The sequence below is a fragment of the Macrobrachium rosenbergii genome, chromosome 37 (genome assembly GCF_040412425.1).
Source record: "Macrobrachium rosenbergii isolate ZJJX-2024 chromosome 37, ASM4041242v1, whole genome shotgun sequence".
NCBI classification, from domain to species: Eukaryota; Metazoa; Arthropoda; class Malacostraca; order Decapoda; family Palaemonidae; genus Macrobrachium; species Macrobrachium rosenbergii.
In genome coordinates, this window is record NC_089777.1 from 14,461,565 (window position 1) to 14,482,254 (window position 20,690).

At 37.9% G+C, this 20,690-nt stretch overlaps 2 protein-coding genes across 25 annotated transcripts in view; both read left to right on the top strand.

Moving 5' to 3' along the window:
- Window positions 1–299: 299 nt before the first annotated feature.
- Window positions 300–6,805, top strand: RpL37a (ribosomal protein L37a). Of its 2 annotated transcripts, none has more exons than XM_067081507.1 (4): window positions 300–433; window positions 4,583–4,718; window positions 5,238–5,322; window positions 6,730–6,805. In XM_067081507.1, the coding sequence occupies exons 1-4, from the start codon at window positions 431–433 to the stop codon at window positions 6,785–6,787; spliced, it is 282 nt and encodes a 93-aa protein (XP_066937608.1). In that variant the 5' UTR covers window positions 300–430; the 3' UTR covers window positions 6,788–6,805. The 2 variants fall into 2 exon arrangements, with proteins under 2 accessions (XP_066937608.1, XP_066937607.1); XM_067081506.1 differs by having other exon boundaries at window positions 352–525.
- Window positions 6,806–13,952: 7,147 nt separating this feature from the next.
- The window catches only part of LOC136825330 (protein bric-a-brac 1-like), an 81,452-nt gene continuing 74,714 nt past the window's right edge, over window positions 13,953–20,690 (top strand). For 4 of the 23 annotated variants that reach the window (XM_067081526.1, XM_067081531.1, XM_067081514.1 and 1 more), the window contains exons 1-2: window positions 13,975–14,110; window positions 18,904–19,034. Coding sequence is in view for 8 of the 23 variants with exons in the window: in XM_067081509.1 (XP_066937610.1) it covers window positions 14,203–14,278 (76 nt within the window). In the remaining 15 variants the exon portion in view is untranslated. Of the gene's footprint in view, window positions 14,514–18,903; window positions 19,035–20,690 lie in introns of all 23 variants that reach the window. The other 19 variants (XM_067081528.1, XM_067081515.1, XM_067081523.1 and 16 more) reach the window with 16 other exon arrangements.

The window sequence follows — 20,690 nt, forward strand, 5'->3', positions numbered from 1 at the left end:
TCTCTCATATTCTTACTTAGATATGTATTATCATAATCATCATGTGGCGATTTATAGTCAACGCTTAATAGGTTAAAGTTATCGCGATCACCGGGAATGTTTAGACCTAAAACAATTCAGTGATGAAAACGTGCCGAGAGAAGTTCAATCTGTTCCCAAAACTTACCTTATTTTTCCCCCATTATTTTCGACAACGGTATTTAAATGGTATATACAAACTCAAAATAGATGTTGTGTATGATAGCGTTTTTAGAGTAACATGCCAATACAATAAATGTTATTTATCATGGCGTTTTTAAGAGCACACGACAATGGAGTGGTAAAATGGTAAACACCAAAATCGCCATCTAGATATTTCGATGATCTATGGCCACCCCGACGCAATGCATTGTGGGTCACAAAGTCTCTCCTTTCCCATCGTGGGGACAACATGGTAAGTGGCCGCTGGTGTTTGCGAACGGAAACCGAAAAAATAACATTAAATATGTCAAGGTGGAATTCTTATGTCGTTGGAATGTTGCTGTGGTTAGTGTTATAAGTATCTCAGTGAATTTGGTCGAGAAAAATGGAATATTTGGACGAATAAGTGACAATATAAACACCGAGCGTCACGTGTGTGTGTTCGATCCTCCGGTGCTGCTCTTGCTGCTACTCGGGAGGAATCGAGGTTCCTTTTACGTCTGATGATTTTACAATCATTTTAATGCAGTATTAGTAACGTTGGTGGCTGTTAATAGATGCATTTGGATTTCGTGGGCTTGGAGTATTGCATGTTTGCGTCGTAGAGTTTGTTTTTGTCGTTTATTTTTGTCTAAACAAAGGCATGCAATCGGCCAGACTTCGCGGTAGAGGAACGAGGTTCCTTTACGTCTGATGATTTTACAACCATTTTAATACATTATTAGTAACCCTGACGGCTGTTAATGGAGACGTTTGGAATTCGTGGCCCTTGAGTGTTAAACGTTTGCTTTTTATTTTGTTTTTGTCCGTTTGGCTAAACAAAAAAGACATGCAGTCGGCCAGACTTAGAGGAATTTTAATCTAGGTTGACAATGCAATTTTACGTAATTCTATGAACATTTAGTAGTAAGGCGAGCCAATCTGCCTTCAGCGCAAGGGAGAATGAGGTAAAAATAAAACTCACGCGATAACCAATTTAAAAGAGGGGAATGAGGTTAAGAAAAAAACTACCCCATAGTCAACTAAAAAGCATACGTATGCAGCCTTTTTTGAATATGAGTATTTTATGAGTATACGGGAAAATTTGCCTTGGGTCCAAACTAGGTATATGGTGCCTTGGGGGCTTAGGTTACGCAATATTTTTATTTTTTTGGATGTTGACTAAGCACTCGACATACTAGCAGGTACCCTTGGCCAGTTAAAATTATATAAATCTGTATAGGAAAGTGGAGTAAGTATAAAGCTCAGTGCCCTTGTGAATATTTCATTGGTGTTATGAGGTAGGCATGAGAAATCTGACTGAAAACATGCAAGAATGCTGTGTCCTGCCCTAACCTGGCTTAGGGCATCATGCCCTGACCTTGTTTTGGGGGTGGGCATAATCTCCCCCAGACCCCCTCAATAACTGAATATCCTTGACTCCCTACTCGGCATACTACCCCTTAAATTTTTATGTAGAAAAGCTCAACAAAGTGCCATGTACCGTTTAGTAGCGGCCACGCAGGGAAAACTTAAAAGACAGTAAATTTCTCATTATTTCAGTAAATGTTCCAAGTAATCTTGCCATTAGGCTAGTGCAGCAAGCGCCCGTTTTCCTATAATCTCAGAGAAGTTTATTAATGGGTAAAATTTTATAAGTTGCCAGTATAAAATATGTAACCTTGGTGGTGTTGACTGGTTACAATTATGCCATTGTAGTTAAGGGGGTGCAGGGTGGCCGGTATTGTCTTACCTTATAAGTTGTAATTTGATGAAGAGGTCTTATCAAAAATGTAGGTTACAATTTCATATGAAATAATACCATTTAATGTACAGTAGTATGCTGTTTTTACCTCAGACCTTACTGTGACCCACAGTGATCCTGTGAAGAACCTTGAATACTGTCTGGTCTAAGATAACAGCCTAGATTGGCATAGAAAATTTTGCAAGCATAAATAGGGTAGGTTATGGACAACTGTACTTGCTTTATCCTTCAACATTGTCTGATCATATATAATGAAAGTAAAGGGTAGGTTCTCATGATTGTAATTATGACCTTATCTGTTGTGCATCATCTGAATGTTGATGGAAAGTGAATTGGGGATTGTTTCATAATTTTTAACCTTGTCATTAGCTTCTGTAAAAATATTTTTCAAGCAAATTATTAGCTCAGTCCATGTTTGATGTGACTTGATTTGTAACACTTAGTAGTTGTTAAGTTTTTATTAGTCACATAGGTTAATATCAAAGTCTGGACCAAATGCCCCTAGGAATTACGACACTTTAGGACACACGTATATAGGAGCGAGTGTTGAATGACAGGACAAGTTCCGCAGACGTAAACAAACCTAACCTTGACTAGATTGCCATGCCCTGACCTAACCAGAACTTACCTACCAAGCCTCACTTAGGGCACCGTGCCTGACCTCCCCCCCCAAGTAACACTAAACATTGGAGACAATGGACTTAGCTTCCGTTCAGAGGTTGTGCCATAAACAAAGTAATGAAACATTTTAAATCCTTCATTAACTGGCAATACATAACTTGTACACCTTGACATTACTTGTACATACGTGAAGAAAGTAACTTTGTTCAGTATCTTGAAGACAGTAAGGTAATGAAACCAAAACATTTAAGTTGAATCATTTATTGGCTGTATATGACATACAGATTGAAAATAGCTTACTTAATATTGTGGCATTGTAGTAAATTCAGTGTTTTTAACGCTAATGATTGCAATGAATGTTCCAGCTGAAACCATGAAGAAACTCACAGTCTTTCTGTCCAGCAACACAGGTTGTGTAGGCATTTTTATAGCTGCATAGCGTCGACAACATCTCTCTAAAGGGGGTTAGCTTAGGCAACCCCCCTCAGAGTTCGTCGATGCTACGTTCAGCTGCAAGAACACCTTCGCAACTTGTGTTGCTCGACAGAAGGACCACAAAACTATGGCAGTTTCTTCATGGTGTAGGCTAGAATATTTGTCTTAATCATCATTGAAAACATTGAATATACATGTAATGCCGTGTTTTCAGTCTGTTCAATAAATGACTGACTGAAATATTTATTTCATTACCTTACTGTCCTTAAGATAATGAACAATAGTTATTTTTTTCACATGCAATGCCATTATATATAAATAGTTTTGTCAATATGTACAAGTCATGTCTGTTGTCAGTTAAAAACTGACTTGAAATATATTGCTTTATTACGGTAATTGTTTATGGCATGTAAATGTGACTTTACCTGCATATTTTTGATTACCTGACTTTTCTTTCCTAGCAAAAATTAATTTTTAATTATATATATATATATATATATATATATATATATATATATATATATATATATATATATATATATATATATATATATATATATATATATATATATATAATATATAATATATATATATATATATATATATATATATATATATATATATATATATATATATATATATATATATATATATATATATATATATATATATATATATATGACTATTTATCACATCACCGTGATTCATATACAATCAGAAAGCTACAAACGTCCTTTAATATCTAATTCACTCTACCTCGGAAGTAATATATTTTCATATATGTTGCGAAGGGGAATTTTTAGTTGATAATAAGTCCACCGTCCCGTGGGATCGAACCAGCGACGGACGAGGAATCAGGACTACAGTGACACACTAACTGACCGGTGGACTTATTATCAACTAAAAATTCCCCTTCGGTAACATATATGAAAATATATTACTTCCGAGGTAGAGTGAATTGGATATTAAAGGACGTTTTCTTTCTGATTATATATATATATATATATATATATATATATATATATATATATATATATATAACCTGCATTTGACTATCACTCCTAGAGCATCAAATGTACATGAATGGTGTGGGGTAGCCATGCTGCTTACGGTATACTGTATTTTGCCAGTACAGTCCTTATAATTGTATAAGGAAGACCGTGAACAATGTTGAAGTGATATTGTAATGTGGGAGTTTATAATTTAGATTTGGGATTTAGCTGTGGTAAAATACGGTATTATTATTCAGAATGTGGCCCTTTTATAGATGCTAGGCAGATTAGGCCAGACGACAAAGTAGAGGAATTCTATACATTGCATTAGTGAGGTCCTAGAGAATTAACATTTTAGTAGTTTTGTAGCCTAATTATCACAGCACACATTAACCAGGGCGAGTGATCATTTCGCTCTTTTGTATTAAATCTATAAAAGTTTATTTCAAGTAATGTTGTTGAAGGAATGTTTTTGAATGCAAGGATACTTAGCCATTGGTAATGTGTCTGTCATCTGTTGTTTACGATTGAGTGTATTAGGATTAATGCAAATCAAAATCCTTCTGTGCAGAATTGCAGAATTTCATTGGCATATTTTTTTCTATTTCAGACGAAGGGTACCTCGTCGTTTGGTAAACGGCACAACAAGACACATACTCTGTGTCGTCGTTGTGGCCGCTCATCGTATCATATTCAGAAGAAGAAATGTGCTCAGTGTGGCTATCCTAAGAGGAAGCTTAGGAGTTGTAAGTATTGTTATCTTTTTGCGAAATAGAGTACATAGTAAACATTTGTTCGAGTTGGGTATTCAGTGGCTGATATTCTTTTATAAGGGGTAAGGTAAAGGGGAACCAATATAAATAGGTGAGAATTGTTTTGATGATGGCGTTCATGGTGTTATAGCAAGTAACTTAATTTGGCCCACGAGTCACGTTTCCAAATTTACAGGGCTTGTCTGAAGGATTTGCCCTAAAATATAACGTAAAAATTATATACCTGTTAAAAGTTTTTGGATAGCCAAAGGGGGAAAATACCAAAAGGAATGGATGGCAAAAAAATTGTAGCCGGACATTTAGAATGCTGCCATTGTTCTGAGTAAGCATAGACGGTACTTGAAATGTTATTCCAATCCTGATTTTGATACTAGTCTGGGTTATTGGCTTCCTATCTAGGTAATTTAGTGATAGCATTCAGGACTTTAAAAAAATATATATGCAGGATAACATGAAAAGAGTGGGATATTTATTTGTGCATTTTATTTGCAGACAACTGGTCTGTAAAAGCCAAGCGCAGGAAGACTACTGGAACTGGTCGTCTCCGTCACCTGAAAGTTGTTTACAGGAAGTTCAGGTAATTTGCTTGTTAATTATTATGCATATTTTTAGAAGTACTTGATGGTAAAGGTTCATTGGGAAATTTTCAAATAACAGCTTTAAAATTTCTAATCAGCCATAGCTTTCCTTCCAGTACACGACTTTGTTTCTGAGATTGAGTATATGCCATAGAAGTTTTGATCAGACTTGACTAAACTGATAAATTAATCATTTGCATCACTAATGTTCTGTACTGTAAAAATTCTGATTATCATAAAGGTATTATGGCTTAATTGTTCAGTTTATAGATTGTTTGCAAGTCTTTAGCCACATGGTTTGGCAGCCGTAAATGTTATTCTCTTTTTACAAAGTTTCATTAAGTCTTTTACTGATGGGTTATTTACATTTTATTTATCCTCTGCAATTGCATGCCTTTTTCAACTTGAAGAGTCGGTGACTTTTTTTCATGATATTGCAGTCCATCTAAGCTTTTTATTTTAAAAAGTGTCAGATTGTGATTTAAATAGATGAAATACTATGCCCCTCATCTTTTTTTAACATGCATTATAAAGCAAGTACTGCATACCAGTGACCAAATGAGTTCAGACTTAACGAAATGTGGATATAATGGATTGTGGTTGTTCATGCTATGCTAAAACAATTGCAGAGAGTTTTGACCTTTGCTAACACTTCATATTTTTTTTTATAGTACCTCACAAGTTTTTTGTGTGGTTTTTTCATGGTCCATCGTGTTTTAAAGCACATTACTTACCGGCGAAGTTAAATCTTGAGCAGATTATGCCTTGTTAACAAACATGGATTTTGCACCCTGAGACTTGGTAAAAATGTACAAAGTTAAATGTGTCCATGCTTGTGATGCCCATAAATGTACTGTGTATTCATTTGTGACTGAATGTCATCAGAGGAAGTTCAGCTATATACTTTTGAAAACTTGAATGAGACTTATGTTGATTTGAAAAAAGATGACAGTCATTTAGCAAACCAAACATGATTTAATCCTAGACCACAGAAGGTATAACACTGGTTATGTGCAAGCTGTGAAAGACAAGCTTCTTTGAAATGTCAACCATGAAATTTTATTCTGTTGATTGTAATTTAAATTGCAATGTTAAATGTTTTTAAGCTTCAGTAATAAGAGTAGAAGTTTTATTAATCTTCAAGTCATTGTTATGTAAAGGTATTGTTGAATGAAAAATGTTAATTTTGGTAGTGATAAATTATTTAAGGCCAGTTGATGTGGAAGTTTAGATAATACACAATGACAGCTTATGAACTTCATGGGTGGCACTAGTGTACACTTGCATGATTTTTATAAATGCAAGGTATGTGGCATGCCATGATTGAAGTTACGCCACACCTGGTTGGTGGAGTTTATGGTTATGCAATAATGTGTCTGCAAAATATGTTTTTCTTTTCTTTACAGGAATGGATTCCGTGAAGGCACTAGGGCGCTTCCCAAGCCCAAGAAGACCCCCAAATAAACGGCTTGCCTAAGTTTATTGATGTCTCTTATTCATCCTAGAATTTTGGTTGAAGGGTACAAGTAGAAGAGGTGCTTGTTTGTTTTGAAAAATTTTTTTTTTTTGAGAGTGAACGGTGAACAACTGCTAATGAGAGAAAAAAAATTAAAAGAAGGACAAAGATGAGGTTATACTTCCTGAAAAAGAAAGGTTAAAAAAAAGAAAAGCTTAGGGTGTACAACCATCCACCTACCAATTAATGACGTTGCTGTTTGCTGGTTCTCAAGGCTCTCAGAAAATGACCCCTTCCCCTTGTGTTGGTTTTTGGCTTGATCCTAAATGTAAAGTTTGTCATCTTTTAATGTTTTAATGTTAATCATGAGGCAAGTTTTGGCCACTAGAATCTGCATATTGTGCCTAAAATCTCAGTCAGGTCCAGGTCATCTCTACAATGATTATTATGAGAGAGACATCTCCCTCTGGTTGATTTGTTGCAGTGTACTGCAGAAGCATTTTGTGCAAACTGTTATAAATAAGATTATTAAAAACGAACATCTAGCAAAAGTAGTTTTCAGTGAAACTATACCATAGAATTTGCAAAAGTGGCCAAGTCTGCCAATTTTGACTTGAAGCTATAGGGAAAAGTCATCTGGGATCACTGAAGTTGTGTGGTAAAAAAAAAAAAAGGCAAGATTTATTGAATAAGATTGCAGGGTGAAGCGTTTGTAAACTCTTGGTAGAATTATGGTCCTCATTAAGACAAGGCAGTTTTGGAAAGTGGTTGTTGGCCATTACAGTTTATGGCCACTCTTGAGACCCAATTCCTCTTTATAGGTTATGCAATAAAACTGAATGCTTGATTGTTCCTACACAAATACAAATCTAAAGTTCATTATGTAAGGATTTGGATTACTAACGTAGCTATGATGGCTGTTCAACTTTTAAGGCAAGGTCGTTAATTGTCAACAGATGTGGGGAACCCCTAGCTGCTGTCAATACTCTTTATTGTGCTTCCAGCTACCGACTTGTACAGATGTTTCTGTGGACTTGCTGTCTAACATGCATTTTGCTTTCCATTTGCATGCATGCCTTTTTTTTTTTTTTAATACCAAATTGTATGGTTGTTGAATTAGTATGCTGCAAACCCCTCAATCATTTGAGCCGTCCACCCCAGACGAAGCAACTGATTGCAAGACTCTTTCCACTCACTGTTGCCACTCCCGAGGGAGCAGTTTCCCCTTTGCCAGCCGGTACTGTTTGTCTGGTAGAGAGACGCCAGGGGTTGGGGGAAGGATGTCCAGCTGTTTCTCACTGGGAGCCTCTTTCTGTTTTGAGGGGAAGTTGTCCTCTGGAGGACACTTTATCAGAGTGAAGGGAAGAGCTCCCTAACCTGACCTTTGTTGCAGGTGTAATAGAGGTTGAGTGGCTTACGGAGCTTTGGCCTTTCCTGGGAATCTCTGGTAACGCTTTGTCTTTTATTGACTACCTGAAGGCAATGAAGAGATACAATATGACTGCTTCTACTGTGATCATGATGACTTGGTGGTCACTGGCTCTCGAACTTCCTGCACATTTCAGCGGTGATGGGATCCCAGCTATTTGGTGAGTGAGTGTGTGACTGGTCTCCTACCTTTTCATTTCACCTTTCTCTCCCTTAGGCCAGAGTGTCAAGGTCTTTTTTACTCAATGGGGGTCACAACACAGTAGACAATACTGAAGGTTCTACGCAGGGTTCCTTTGGGGCCCCAGGCACAATTACTTATTGCCAATTACAGTGCATCTGTACCCTTTGGTCTCATTGACAAAGTTTTGTTAAAAACTATAACTATGAATGTTTAGTTGAAATACATGAATATAGAATAGATATTTACATCGGTGGTTATCACTAATACTGAATATAAATAAGCTACTGGAAATATGGCTTATAACCTGAACAAGTTTGCATTATGTTGTCATTTCACCAACATCCTCATAGGGGGTTAGTGCCGTCTGTGCACCTACTTATGGTTCTTTTGCAGCATTCCCTTGCCCCCTAGCTGCAACCTCTTTCATTCCTTTTTAAGTTCATATTCTCTTTCTTACGTTTCACCCTCTCCTAAATATTGATTCATGGTGTAACTGCAAGGTTTTCCTCCTGTTACACCCGTCAAACCTCCTTGCTGTCAATTTCTGTTTAAGCTCTGAATGACGTCATAGGTCCCAGTGCTTGGCCTCTGGCCTAAATTTTAGATTCCATTCCATTTCCTCTCCATTTACCAATATTTCTGTCTGTACTCCCATCAAGTCTTATGTCTTCATTTATCCCCATTTTCCGTAATTACCCAAGCTTTTGTAGTGGTTTTTGTTTTGTTTCTCCTTACAGAGTGATTTCCTGACTTTGCATGTTCCACATCCCATCCCATCATGTCTAAAACATATGACACTTTGGCATGAATCTGAGAGGTCCACAGTCACACTATTTAAACATTTATTTTCTATGGCACAGTAAAAGTTTTTTGCTGTGCAACGCATGGATTTTGTGTTCGTCATAGGCCTCTGCTTAGAGGGGTATTTGTCTTTCAGGTTAACCTAGCTATGTTTTAGCCAGGCTGTAGCTACCTTTCCTCTTCTACTCTGCATTACTATCTAATTTTTCTCCAAGTTAACACAAGAGCCCCACCGCTTCAAAAACTTACTTATCTACTGCAACATGGTTCTCCACGTCCCATTCTTCCCCAATTACTCATGCAATACATTTTAAAACATGAAAAATGTGTTGCTTGATTTATGTATTGTAATTACAAGCATCATCATTGTCACCATAGTTCACTTGTGAACACCTGTCGCACAATAGCCACTTTCCTTCTTTGCTTCCTCTGCAGTTACCAAGCTTTTTTTATGTTAATTTCAGTCTGCTTCTCTCCGTGCCACTTCACCTCTCAAACATTGCCACTTGTCCAGATTCTTCTGTTAACACTTATGTCCCATGCACATAGCAGCACCCAAAGTCCTACTTATCTGCACAGGGTTTTCAGGACTGATTCTTGGTGGATACTGACATTAGCTCAAATTTTGATACCCGAGTTCCTGCGTTATGGTTGAGTAAAGGCTGTATCTTGATGAGTAGGCTATTTTTTAGTATTCTTTGCCTTTGTTATGTCCATCTAATTGTCTTGACACTGTCAGCTGCCTTTCTAGATCCATAACAATATGCATTCATGATCACTGAAGACCTTTCTGCTAGTGAATGTCAATCCCCCCAGGCCCTTGTTTCCCAGTCTGAAAGGATGTAACAACCTCCTGGCTTAGGAAGTCTATTGAGTGTTTGTATGTCTGCTTGTGCAATTGTTAAATGAACAGAATGCAGATACTGGCCGTATCAGCATGTAAACTTCAATATAATTAGTGACTTTTTCAAACTTGGATGGTACTTGCAGGTACATTGTTTGCTTGCCCTATGGTTCTGACCAGGGAGGTAATCTGTTACCTTTTTTTGCCTGGAGAGAATTGAAAGTTTTTGGAGTGTTCAATCTTATTCATGTCATACCATCCCATTAGTTTGTCATCTTTAGCGCTGAATTCAGGACTTAGGTTCCTATTGCTTGCGGTATGACCGTAATTTCTGTGCATGTAGCCATTCATCTTTCCCATTATGTTCCCTTGAGTGAAAATCGCGGCAAACTGTTCAGCCTTTCTTGTAGATTCTGTTTTTAAATATATTCAGAATACTTGGTCTTGATTCTGTTGTTGTCCATTGTCTGGTTAAACTATCCAGTCTTATTAATGTTTCTGAGACTATGAAGGAAGTAGATTGTATGTTTTGTAAATATAACGGATAGCAGTACAGTATTCCTCAAGCAGCACCCGTGTTGAATCATGTCCCTTTAAAAAAAAAAAAAAGCGTTAGAATATGCGTGTTGACATAATTATGTTTGTATGTAAATACAAGTTGAACCGTAAATGTGGTGAGCCTATATAACTGTAAAATGGTCAAAACATGTAGTAGAGACTGAGAATTTGGGGTTTATAAATTACTTAAACGGTGAAGAAGGTGCATGGTTGGCTTCTGATTTTGGGAGAGCGTTGTGGATCGAGTGGTTATGATTGAGAATTTTGAATTGAGAAAAATCTTGTAACATACATGGGCCCATAAAATATGAATGAATGATGTGAAATGCATAGATGTAGGGTCTAAGATAAGAGTAGTTTGAATCTATGTAGATAAGTGTTAAAAGGTTTCCACGGCTCTCTAGTGTTGCTATGTAATATGACAAATAGAGGAAAGATCTCAATTTGTTGGGGTTATTAAGTGTTAGAGTGTTTCATGAATAACTGATAATGAACTGTTGTCTGGTGCCACTAAAGAGAAGCCTCAGAGGTTGGAACGTTATGGCAAGTATTGATAAGAGTAAGGTTGCAAAAGCATTTGGAATTTGAACACTGGTGAGGTTTGTGGAAGAAAAATAAAGCTTATTGCGTGCATGTGATCTGGGACTAAAGGTTTTGGATTAATTTGTCAAAATACCCCACTAAAATCATCCTAAATGACAAAAATAGTCTGACCTGTTTGTCCAGTTCATCAGACCCACTGCTACTCGGCCTTTTGGTAAAGATCAAAGTGTATACCCACTGCAATATATATGTATCCTATTTCTGACAAAAATGTGGAAGAAAGCTTTATTTATCCGTTTTAAATCACTTGCCCTTTACAGTATTTGTTTTTCATTCAGCAAATGTGTTGATTCTAATTCATTTGTAAAACTTAACGACCTTTATATAAGGCTCTTGTCTTCAGACAAACTTTGGCAAAATCGGTACATGTAAAGATTAGAAAAGCAAAGACTTCATTGCACAGGTACAGAGTTCTAGCGATCAGTGTAATTACAGTAGAGTGGTGAAGATACTAATGGGTAATGTAGAAAACGTGCTTGTTTAATGATCTGTTGTTCTACGCTTTGTAGAGGTGGTGGTGGTCAGCATACATTAGTATTCCATCCAAACAAGTGAATCTAGTGAAACGCTGTGACTGGCTGGTCGGAGGTAAGTTAGCATGGGTAGTCCAGTGTTGGTGTGAGTTGTGGTGAAAGAGTATCTCTTGCAGGATTCCATAGCTTTTCTTATTAAGTTGGCACACATATATGATAAATATTTGTGCCAACGGCGCATGAACCACCTTTTGCAACGTTATAACCATTCAGTATCAGAGCTCCTCCCTCATTCGCATAATCTGTTGACTAAAAATAAACCGAATCTCCTAATGCATTGATGCTATACATTCCTCCCTTGAAGATGACACTGAAGTCTTCAAAAACGGAATTAAAGACTGAAATACTTTAAAAGATTACTACAGAAGTTTTACCTTTGTTGTTCCCAACTTATCCCATGAAATTTGGTTATTCATTATTCACCTGTATTACAAAGGAAAGTTATTAGAAAAATAGACAAGTTTTTAGTAGAATATGAAAATCAACCTTATTGTGGTGACTAGCTGGTCGCTTTGACTGTCAAACATTTAGTAATGGAATCGTGGCCACAAATGAATGCCCCAGTCGTAGGGACCTCAGAGAAGCCTTCCCTCCGAGAATGGCCCTTGGGGAAGAAATTATGATGCCAGTGGCATTTTTATTTATGTATCAGAAGCAGGTCATCTGCAAAAACTTCAGATTTAATCTATATAATCTAGTCATGTCCATAGGTTTTATATGAGTTTTATTCTTAAATGATATGGGCGTCGATGACCTAAGGTTAGTTGTCCCACTCAGTCAACCAACCAATTACAAGAGTATCTAAAAACAGTGTAAAATCACTACAGGAGAGACTAATATTACCTTACGTTTATAAATATGGACTTTCCGAGAGTATGGAACCTCCTCTATTCAGCAGTCTAGAGTTGTTGATTGTGGCATTGCCCCCTTTTTTTTTACGTCCGTCTATTATCTTGAGAGTTGTTGAATATTGAACCCACAGTCGTACATTCGTAGAATAAAGAATCTCATTTAGATCATCAGTCTGACAGTACGTAATGTGAGTAAAAAGTCTTTATGCTCTATAAAATCCTCCAATAAATGTATATCTTTTCTGTTTATTTTGTTTGTGTCGTTAGACATCAAGTAGTGCCAAGGCAAGTTGTTTCATTAAAGTGTAAACTTCAGCATGTACTGTGTATTAATTAATGCAATGTCTGTTGTTGCTTAGCTATTCACAACATCAAAATGCTGCTATTAACAGGCTTGAGTTTTATCAGAGAGAACCAGGTTTTATTATGTAAACAATGGCTGAATTAAATAAAACTGTGTAGCCTCTATGTTCCTCGTAAAAGGTATGCTTTGATGTTTGTGTTCAGCAAAATGTAAATAATTTTTTGCCTTATGAACGTTTGTTTATTGAAATTTTAATCATTAATTTATCAAAGGAAATGCAAGAACATCTTTATATATGTTGTGTTACAACAAAAAGTACAATAACAAATTGGCTATATACTTAAATTGCAATAGGCTTTTTAAGTAAAAAAAAATCGCCGATGTCTCAGTGTGGGAATATTGGTGATGGCTGAGCCCGTCTTTTTATTGATGTAAAAGATGACTGTATAAAAAAAAATGGGTATTTATTGTCGCAATAACTATTTTCATGTTATAATTCCGTGTGTGGTTATAGTGTTATCAATGAAAACATGAATTTTTTTATCGTGGAATTTTTATCTATATTCCATGAGTATATAATGTTTGACGCAATAGCTTTTTTCATGTCATAATTACATCTGTGCTTGAGGACGTGTGGTTATAGTGTTACCAATGAAAACATGAATTTTTTTTTTTTATTGAAATATGTGGAATTTTTATTCTATATTCCACATGTATATAATGTTTGTCGCAATAAATTTTTCAATTCATAATTCCATATGTGCTTGAGGACGTGTGGTTATAGTGTCACCAATGAAAATATGAAGTTTTTTTATTGAAATTTGTGGAATCTTTATTCCATATTCCACGTGTACATAATGTTTGTCGCAATAACTTTTTCAAGTCATAATTCCATATATGCTCGAGGTCGTGTGGTTATAGTGTTAAAAATAAAAATATGAAGTTTTTTTAATCGAAATACGTGGAATTTTTATTCTATATTCCATTCGTATATGGTGTTTTCAGACCTAAAACACTGAATGTCGGGAAAAATGGCGACTAACGCAGTCCCCCACGACCTCAAGCGCGTCGTTTTCCGCAGAGCGTCCCTTGCAAGGGAGAACGTGAGAATCGATTGTTTTGATTAGATACTGATAGATGGCAGCAGTAATGATTTCCTCTATTACAATCTGTGTTTACCCAAAGATGTTTCCATTTATTATGGATTAATTAGTCTCTGCTTTAGGTAAGTAGCGCGAGAAAGAACGCGTCCGGACGTCGATCGCCGCCGCTGCCGGAGGAGGCGATCACAATTTGGCGTCCCAGGAGCCGAGGTTGATGGTTGTGTGCGTTTGTTTATTTCGTGCCTTTTTGTTTGCTGCTGCTGCTGCTGCTGCTGCTGTGTTTGACAGATGTAAGCTTCGCCTCCTGCTCCTCCACCTCCTCCTCCTCCTCCTCCTCCACCTACTCCTCCTCCTCCTCCTGCTGTCCGTCGTCGCTCCCTGATGGTGATGGTGGTGGTGGTGGTGCTCGGGCAGTGACCCAACGAATTCACCCTCAGTGGATTGTTGTTGTTGACGCTTCGCCCAAAATGGTGGTGGTGGGAATTTCGTAGGACATGGATCTCTCGGCTCTCATTCATCTTGCAGGTTAATAACACGTACATGTATAATCATAATAAGACGCGAAGCGAGCCCCCCGTTCCCTTCGTCTGTAGTAGGATGTAGCGTTTGCTTGGTCTGGCGTTTTGTTCCGTTCTTCCTCCTCCTCCTCCTCCGCTTCCTCCTCCTCCTTCTGCAGCAGAAATTTTTTCCGTTCCTCCGCCTCTTCCTCCTTCTGCAGCAGAATTTTTTTCCGTTTCTCCTCCGTCAGCAGCATTTTTTCCGTTAATCCTCCTTCCCCTGCAGCAGAATTTTGTTCCATTCCTCCTCCTCCTTCTGCAGCAGAATTTTTTCCGTTCCTCCGCCTCTTCCTCCATCTGCAGCAGCATTTTTTCCATTAATCCTCCTCCCCCTCCAGCAGAATTTTGTTCCATTCCCCCTCCTCCTTCTGCAGCAGAATTTTTTCCGTTCCTCCGCCTCTTCCTCCTTCTGCAGCAGAATTTTTATCCGTTCCTCCTCCTCCTGCAGCAGAATTTTTCCCCTTTCCTCCTCCTCCTCCTTCAGCAGAATTTTTTCCATTCCTCCTCCTCCTGCAGCAGAATTTTTCCCCTTTCCTCCTCCAGCAGAATTTTTTCCATTCCTCCTCCTTCTGCAGCAGAATTCTTTTCCCCCACGTCCCTTTATAGAAGGGGCTCCGGGTTTTGTTTTTTAAATGTCCCTGCATGTCATTTTTAGCTTTTTTTTTTATTGTTTGCTCATTGTTAGCCCGTGTTTGTTGTTGGTGTTGGTGTTTGTGGTTTGTTTGTGTTAGCATGTTGTAGGCAAGCTACGATTTGGTGAGCCGGAGGTCCTATGTTGTTCCAACATAGGGCTAGGCTTTAGCAGATGGTGGCGAGGTCGTGCCTGCACACTAGGGGTACCTAACGTACCCTATGTACGTAATCTTTCGTAGCAAGCACCGTAGGTGGGTATCCCGTAGGGTAGAACTAAGCAAGAGGTCTGCATCGGGTACCACTTTGGAAATTGATTTTTGGTATAATATTTTGGTTGCTTATCAAGAACTTACCGTTATTTTTTGTCATTCGACGGTAATTAAGCAGTAATTAACCTCCTAGAATGCTATCGCGCATACGCATTGCTACAGGGGAGCTTTCGGTAAAGAGTGGAGTTTCCTTCACCAGGGGGCAGAGCCCCCCCCCCTCTGACTAAGTAACATGGCCTGCTAGGTTAGGTTAGGTTAGGGTACATAAGGTTAGTATGGTTCCTTGTATAAAAGATTCCCTTAGCCAATCCCTACTTGAACATATGGTTCCCTAGTGACTTGCGAGTGTGCGGAGCCATTCCATTACAACATGGCTGTCCGGTATATCTCCCAGCGCTTCCAAAACTCTGCGTTCTGAAAGGGTCCCAGACACTTTTGGGTTGATATGAGGTTAATAATAATTGACTGACAAACAACACCACCTCCGTCATCAGCAGCGCTGAAAGTAGAGGAAAAAGCAATTTCCAAGGTAATAACAGTCATTGCAGGGTTCTTACTTAGGCTACCCTATATTTGTAATCTCTATTAGCAAGTAACATAGGTGGGTATCCCTTAGGCCTTCCACATTTTGGAGGTAGGGGATGAGAGAAGTTAACCAGCTTAGGCACTAGGCTTGCCCCCCCCGCGAACTAAGTTTCCGCAAGACAAGGGGAAAGTTTATGGTAGGCTAGACTTGGCTTAATAGTGTGGGCTGTATCGTAGATTATCGCTGTAACCTAATTCTTATCGCTATCCTGTTATTCCTGACCCAAAAATAGGCTTTAGTGCATTAAGCCCCCCATAGTGGGGTAGTGCCATCAGTGCACCTCACGGGGTGCACTGTAGGCATTACTAAAGGTTCTTTGCAGCGTCCCTTCAGCCCCTAGCTGCACCTTTCGTTCCTTTTACCGTACTGTCATTCATATCGTTCATCCATCTTGCTGTTCACCCTGTCCTAACAATTATTTCATAGTGCAACTGCTTTGAGGTTTTCCTCTTGTTACACCTTTCAAACCTACCTACTCGCAATTTCCTCTCCAGCGCTGAATGACCTCATAGGTCCCAGTGCTTGGCCTTTCGTCGAAACCTTATATTCCATTCCATTCCTTAAGTGTAGCAGTTACTGGGATACCAGTCTGCAGTTTGTTGGAATAACATTAATCCAAGGCTCATTGCTTACAGCATTCGCATACTTGGGCGGAAGTTGTGTGAAAATGTCTTGCAAATTGAAGGATTTGTTCATTCTTTTTCTTTCTTTATGCAAATAACTTTTTTTTTTAACTTCTTTTTAGCAGAAAGGTTTCATGGAAGCCAGGCTTTTTAAGGGTAGGATAAACAAAAGCAGTTGATTAAGGCCAATGTCAGCAGTGATATTGAAATAGGCTTGGGTCCAGTGAGGCAAATCAATGATTTGTTTGTCATCAGTTGAAGAAAGTAATTTCCCGAAAGCAGGGTAAATTGCTACCAAAAAGGATACAGTACTTTCTTACGCAGCCTACCTAGTATTTGGTTTCCCACTCAATTGAGGGCCTTGTTCCCCCCCCCCAAGTTTTGCATCAACTATGCATTATCCTACCTTACCTCTCACTTTCAGCTTCCTTTAACAGTACCCCTTAGCATAAATTGTAAAGTTGGAATACCCAGTGTACAGTTGTGGCATGAATGGGGGGTTTTTTGTAAGAGTTCTCTCTAGTTCGTTCACTTTGCTTACAATACGCTTGCATATATTGCACTGTTCGCTGACAAGTTTCACTTCTATTGCCTGTCAGATACAGCACTGGTAAGTTGAGCTGACCCTTTCAGATACAGGTCTTAAAAGGACTTTCCTTTGTCAGATTAGGAGGGCAAAAATTACAGTAGCCTATATGTATAGTGCATTAAAGCGAAAGTTGGACACCTTGAAAATTGCCTGTTTTTGAGAAATTAGGGTAAAATACACAGATGCTGAAACCCACACATGTTGATGTATTGGTTGTAGGGTCTTGTGTCGACTCTTTCGTCTTGAGCAACCTCTTTTATCTTTGACAGACTTCATCTCGTTCTCATTGGCTCTCCAAAGAGAGTACAGTACATACTGGGTTTGGATTCCATCTTACTTATTGCTGTATTCTACAGTTACCCTAATCAAAATGTGCGATTATGGGTTTTGAAATGATGATTTTGCAAGGTTGATGTGGAGTTCACCCAACTGACTTGGTATTTCATTTTGAAACAAAATTACTTTTGTAACTGCCAACTACATGTATTAATATGTGTAAGGTATAAATTTTATTGCGTTTTTTCTGTTGTTAATCTCTTTTAAACTCAGTTTTGTTGGAGATGCAAGAGTAATCAACATAACTACTGATTTGTGAATAGATTAGCTTTACTTTTGGCTCTTATGTAATATAGTAGTACTCATAAAAAGCAAAGATAGCACCATGTCAGAGTGGATCAGCATATATGGCCTAGACTTGAAGGTGGCTCGTGCAAGAAGTGTTACCCTTGTTGGTAGAGATCTGTGCAAAATCCGCACCAAATTTGATGAACAATTTCTTGCCCTGGTATGAGTCAGAGTGTGAACGCTAGTACGGCTGTTAAAAACAATGGCTGGTGTAGGTCGGGTCGGGTCACGCATTAGGTTTTTGTTTTTACAGAGACGATTCAAGAACAGCCGAAGCTAGGTAAGCGCGGATTACTCCATGTATGAAAGCGTAGGTTCGTATGTTAGGAAAAATGCAAATTTCTTTCTGATTTGGTATATTTTGAATATGGCTGATTATAGAATTGAAGTTTCATTCATGGCTGAAGGACAATGGGATTTCCTTGTTTTACTTTAGCCTAACTGAAGATGAAGTTGATTTGTATAAAAAGTCTTGCTTACTAAGGGCCGAGACTTATTTTGAAGTACGTTTCCATTGAAAATTACTTGGGCTGTAACGGGCTACTAGGATGTCAATTCTGTCGGTGGTTAACACAAGTGAATTGAGCCTTTTTGATACAAGCTGACAGATGAAGTTGACATCAGGAAATATACATTTTTTTTTTTTCACATTTTTTTAGGAATAATTTAAGTACAGTACCAGTATATGCATTCAGTGGAGTGATAATATATCAGGTAGTTTAATGTATTTAAGGTCTAGATCATAGGATGAACATTTTCTTTATATGACAATCATTTTATGAAACCAGTTGTTTTTTTTCCTACACCACTGTATATCAAAACTGATTTCTAAGCCGGGTAACAACAAAAACTTCTCATAAATGTGTCTACAATCATGCAGTAATAAGCTGTATGTGTGCAGCATTTGGTTGAAAATGTCAAGTTTTTATAGAAACGATCAAGTGTAACCAGTAGGAGGTGGCAGAAAGCATTGGTTAGATTGATGTTTGTTATGCTGTGGAATGCTAATTCATTGACATTGTCTTAATTTTCAGACTGTGTGCCTACCCTTCTACCTAACATCCTGTGTGTAATATCACATCTGTAATTTCAATGATGTGTGAAATGTCTTGCATGAAGAGCTGTTTGGATCCAACTGTGATTCTGCTTATAGTTGGCTGAACGAGTTAGTACTTTATTTCTCATGTACACTGTAGATGTCTTTGCATCTTTTTTTTTTTATAGTGTTTAATTGCCTCATGGCTTGCTCTAATTGTTTCTTGTGTAGGTGTTTTTTTTTTTTTTTAATTGTGGTACTGTTACCTCCACCCATTTTCATAGCATTCTGGAATTGCAAAAGCAAGATGGTTGCATTTATGATTATATAAGTATTCCTTATGTTTATTCATTGAAATTTTCAGGTACTGTACTGTGTTTCAGTTAGACTTTATGCAAATTGTTCAGTATATATATAATTTTAACCTAAATCAGAATTTGTCAATTCGCAGTTATTGCATAATATATCTACCTTTTGTGCTGTTTTGATGCAGTTTCATTATTAGGGATATTCCAAATTAAGTGCTGTTTTTATGGTAAGGACAAAAAGACAAATTTTTTTGTATTATAATTATACTATTAGATAATACATTGCCCTCTACTGCTGCGTGAAAATAGAAACCATTGCTTTACAGAAACCTAATTACTCTTTACAGGGTAATTAAACCAAATTTGTACTGTATGGTTTAGCAGCAACAGAAAACGAGGCACAGTTTTAACAGGGGACAGTGAGGGCTTACCAAGCAGGGTGGCTCAACTCTCTATCACGGAGTATTCCTGTGTGAGATGCTATCCTCACTTAACATCTTGCTTCCATAACAGAGCTACCTTAATTTTTTTTTTATTGATTCCTCAACCTCATTTTCCCTTTTTATTGCTTTTACGCTGGTACGGGCAGTCCCTGGCTATCGGCGGGGGTTCCGTTCCGACGGCGTGACGACAAGCAAAAGTCGGCGATTTTCGGCGCATATCGGCGCCGAGAAGCACCGAAAATCGCAGATTTCCAGGATCGCCGATAACCGGGGGACTGCCTGTATTTTGTTTACATCTCTTTGATTATTCAAAAGGATGCTTGGCAACATGCAAGATTACATAGCAGTAAACTAAAACATGAGTTTAGGTTTCTTGTCAAGACGAGTAGATCTAGGAGAGCAAAGAAGTGCCAAGTCTTAGGTGTGAGAGGATCAACCGAGTGTAAATAAAGAGAAAGAAACAGTGAAAGGTGATTACCAAGCCAGGAAATCTTTGTGCACTGATTCCCAAGCTGGAAAATTTATACTGTAAGAAGAAGTCCGATGACAAGGAATTGTACGGACAAGGAGAAACATCATAAATCTAACTTAGAGAGCCTAATAGTTAGTCAGATTTAGAAATACGGAAAGAAATAAAGTAAAGAAATAAAGTAACCTTCATTACGTGCCCTAATAGATCGAAGGGGATGAGAATTTCTACTTTGTGCAAACCAAATGTGATAAATATGTCTACCCAAAACCTTGCTACCATAGCATCCCTGCCTGGCCATGCGTAACTTACGTGAACTTACACAAAGTCAGTGAGACATGGAATCCCAGAAAGTGTAAAATAGTTTTTATAAAAACATTTTAGTTAAGTTAGATATGTATGTTTGGTACTTGGGCAAGCAAAAGGTCTTATTCAAGACCTTTCTTGTAATAGCTTAACTGTGTACACAGCGTGAAGTCATCTAGATTGGCTGTTTTTCTCTCGGATACTTCTTGCACTAGATAATTTGAGTGAATGACCATCAAAACTGATTTGTGCAAATATT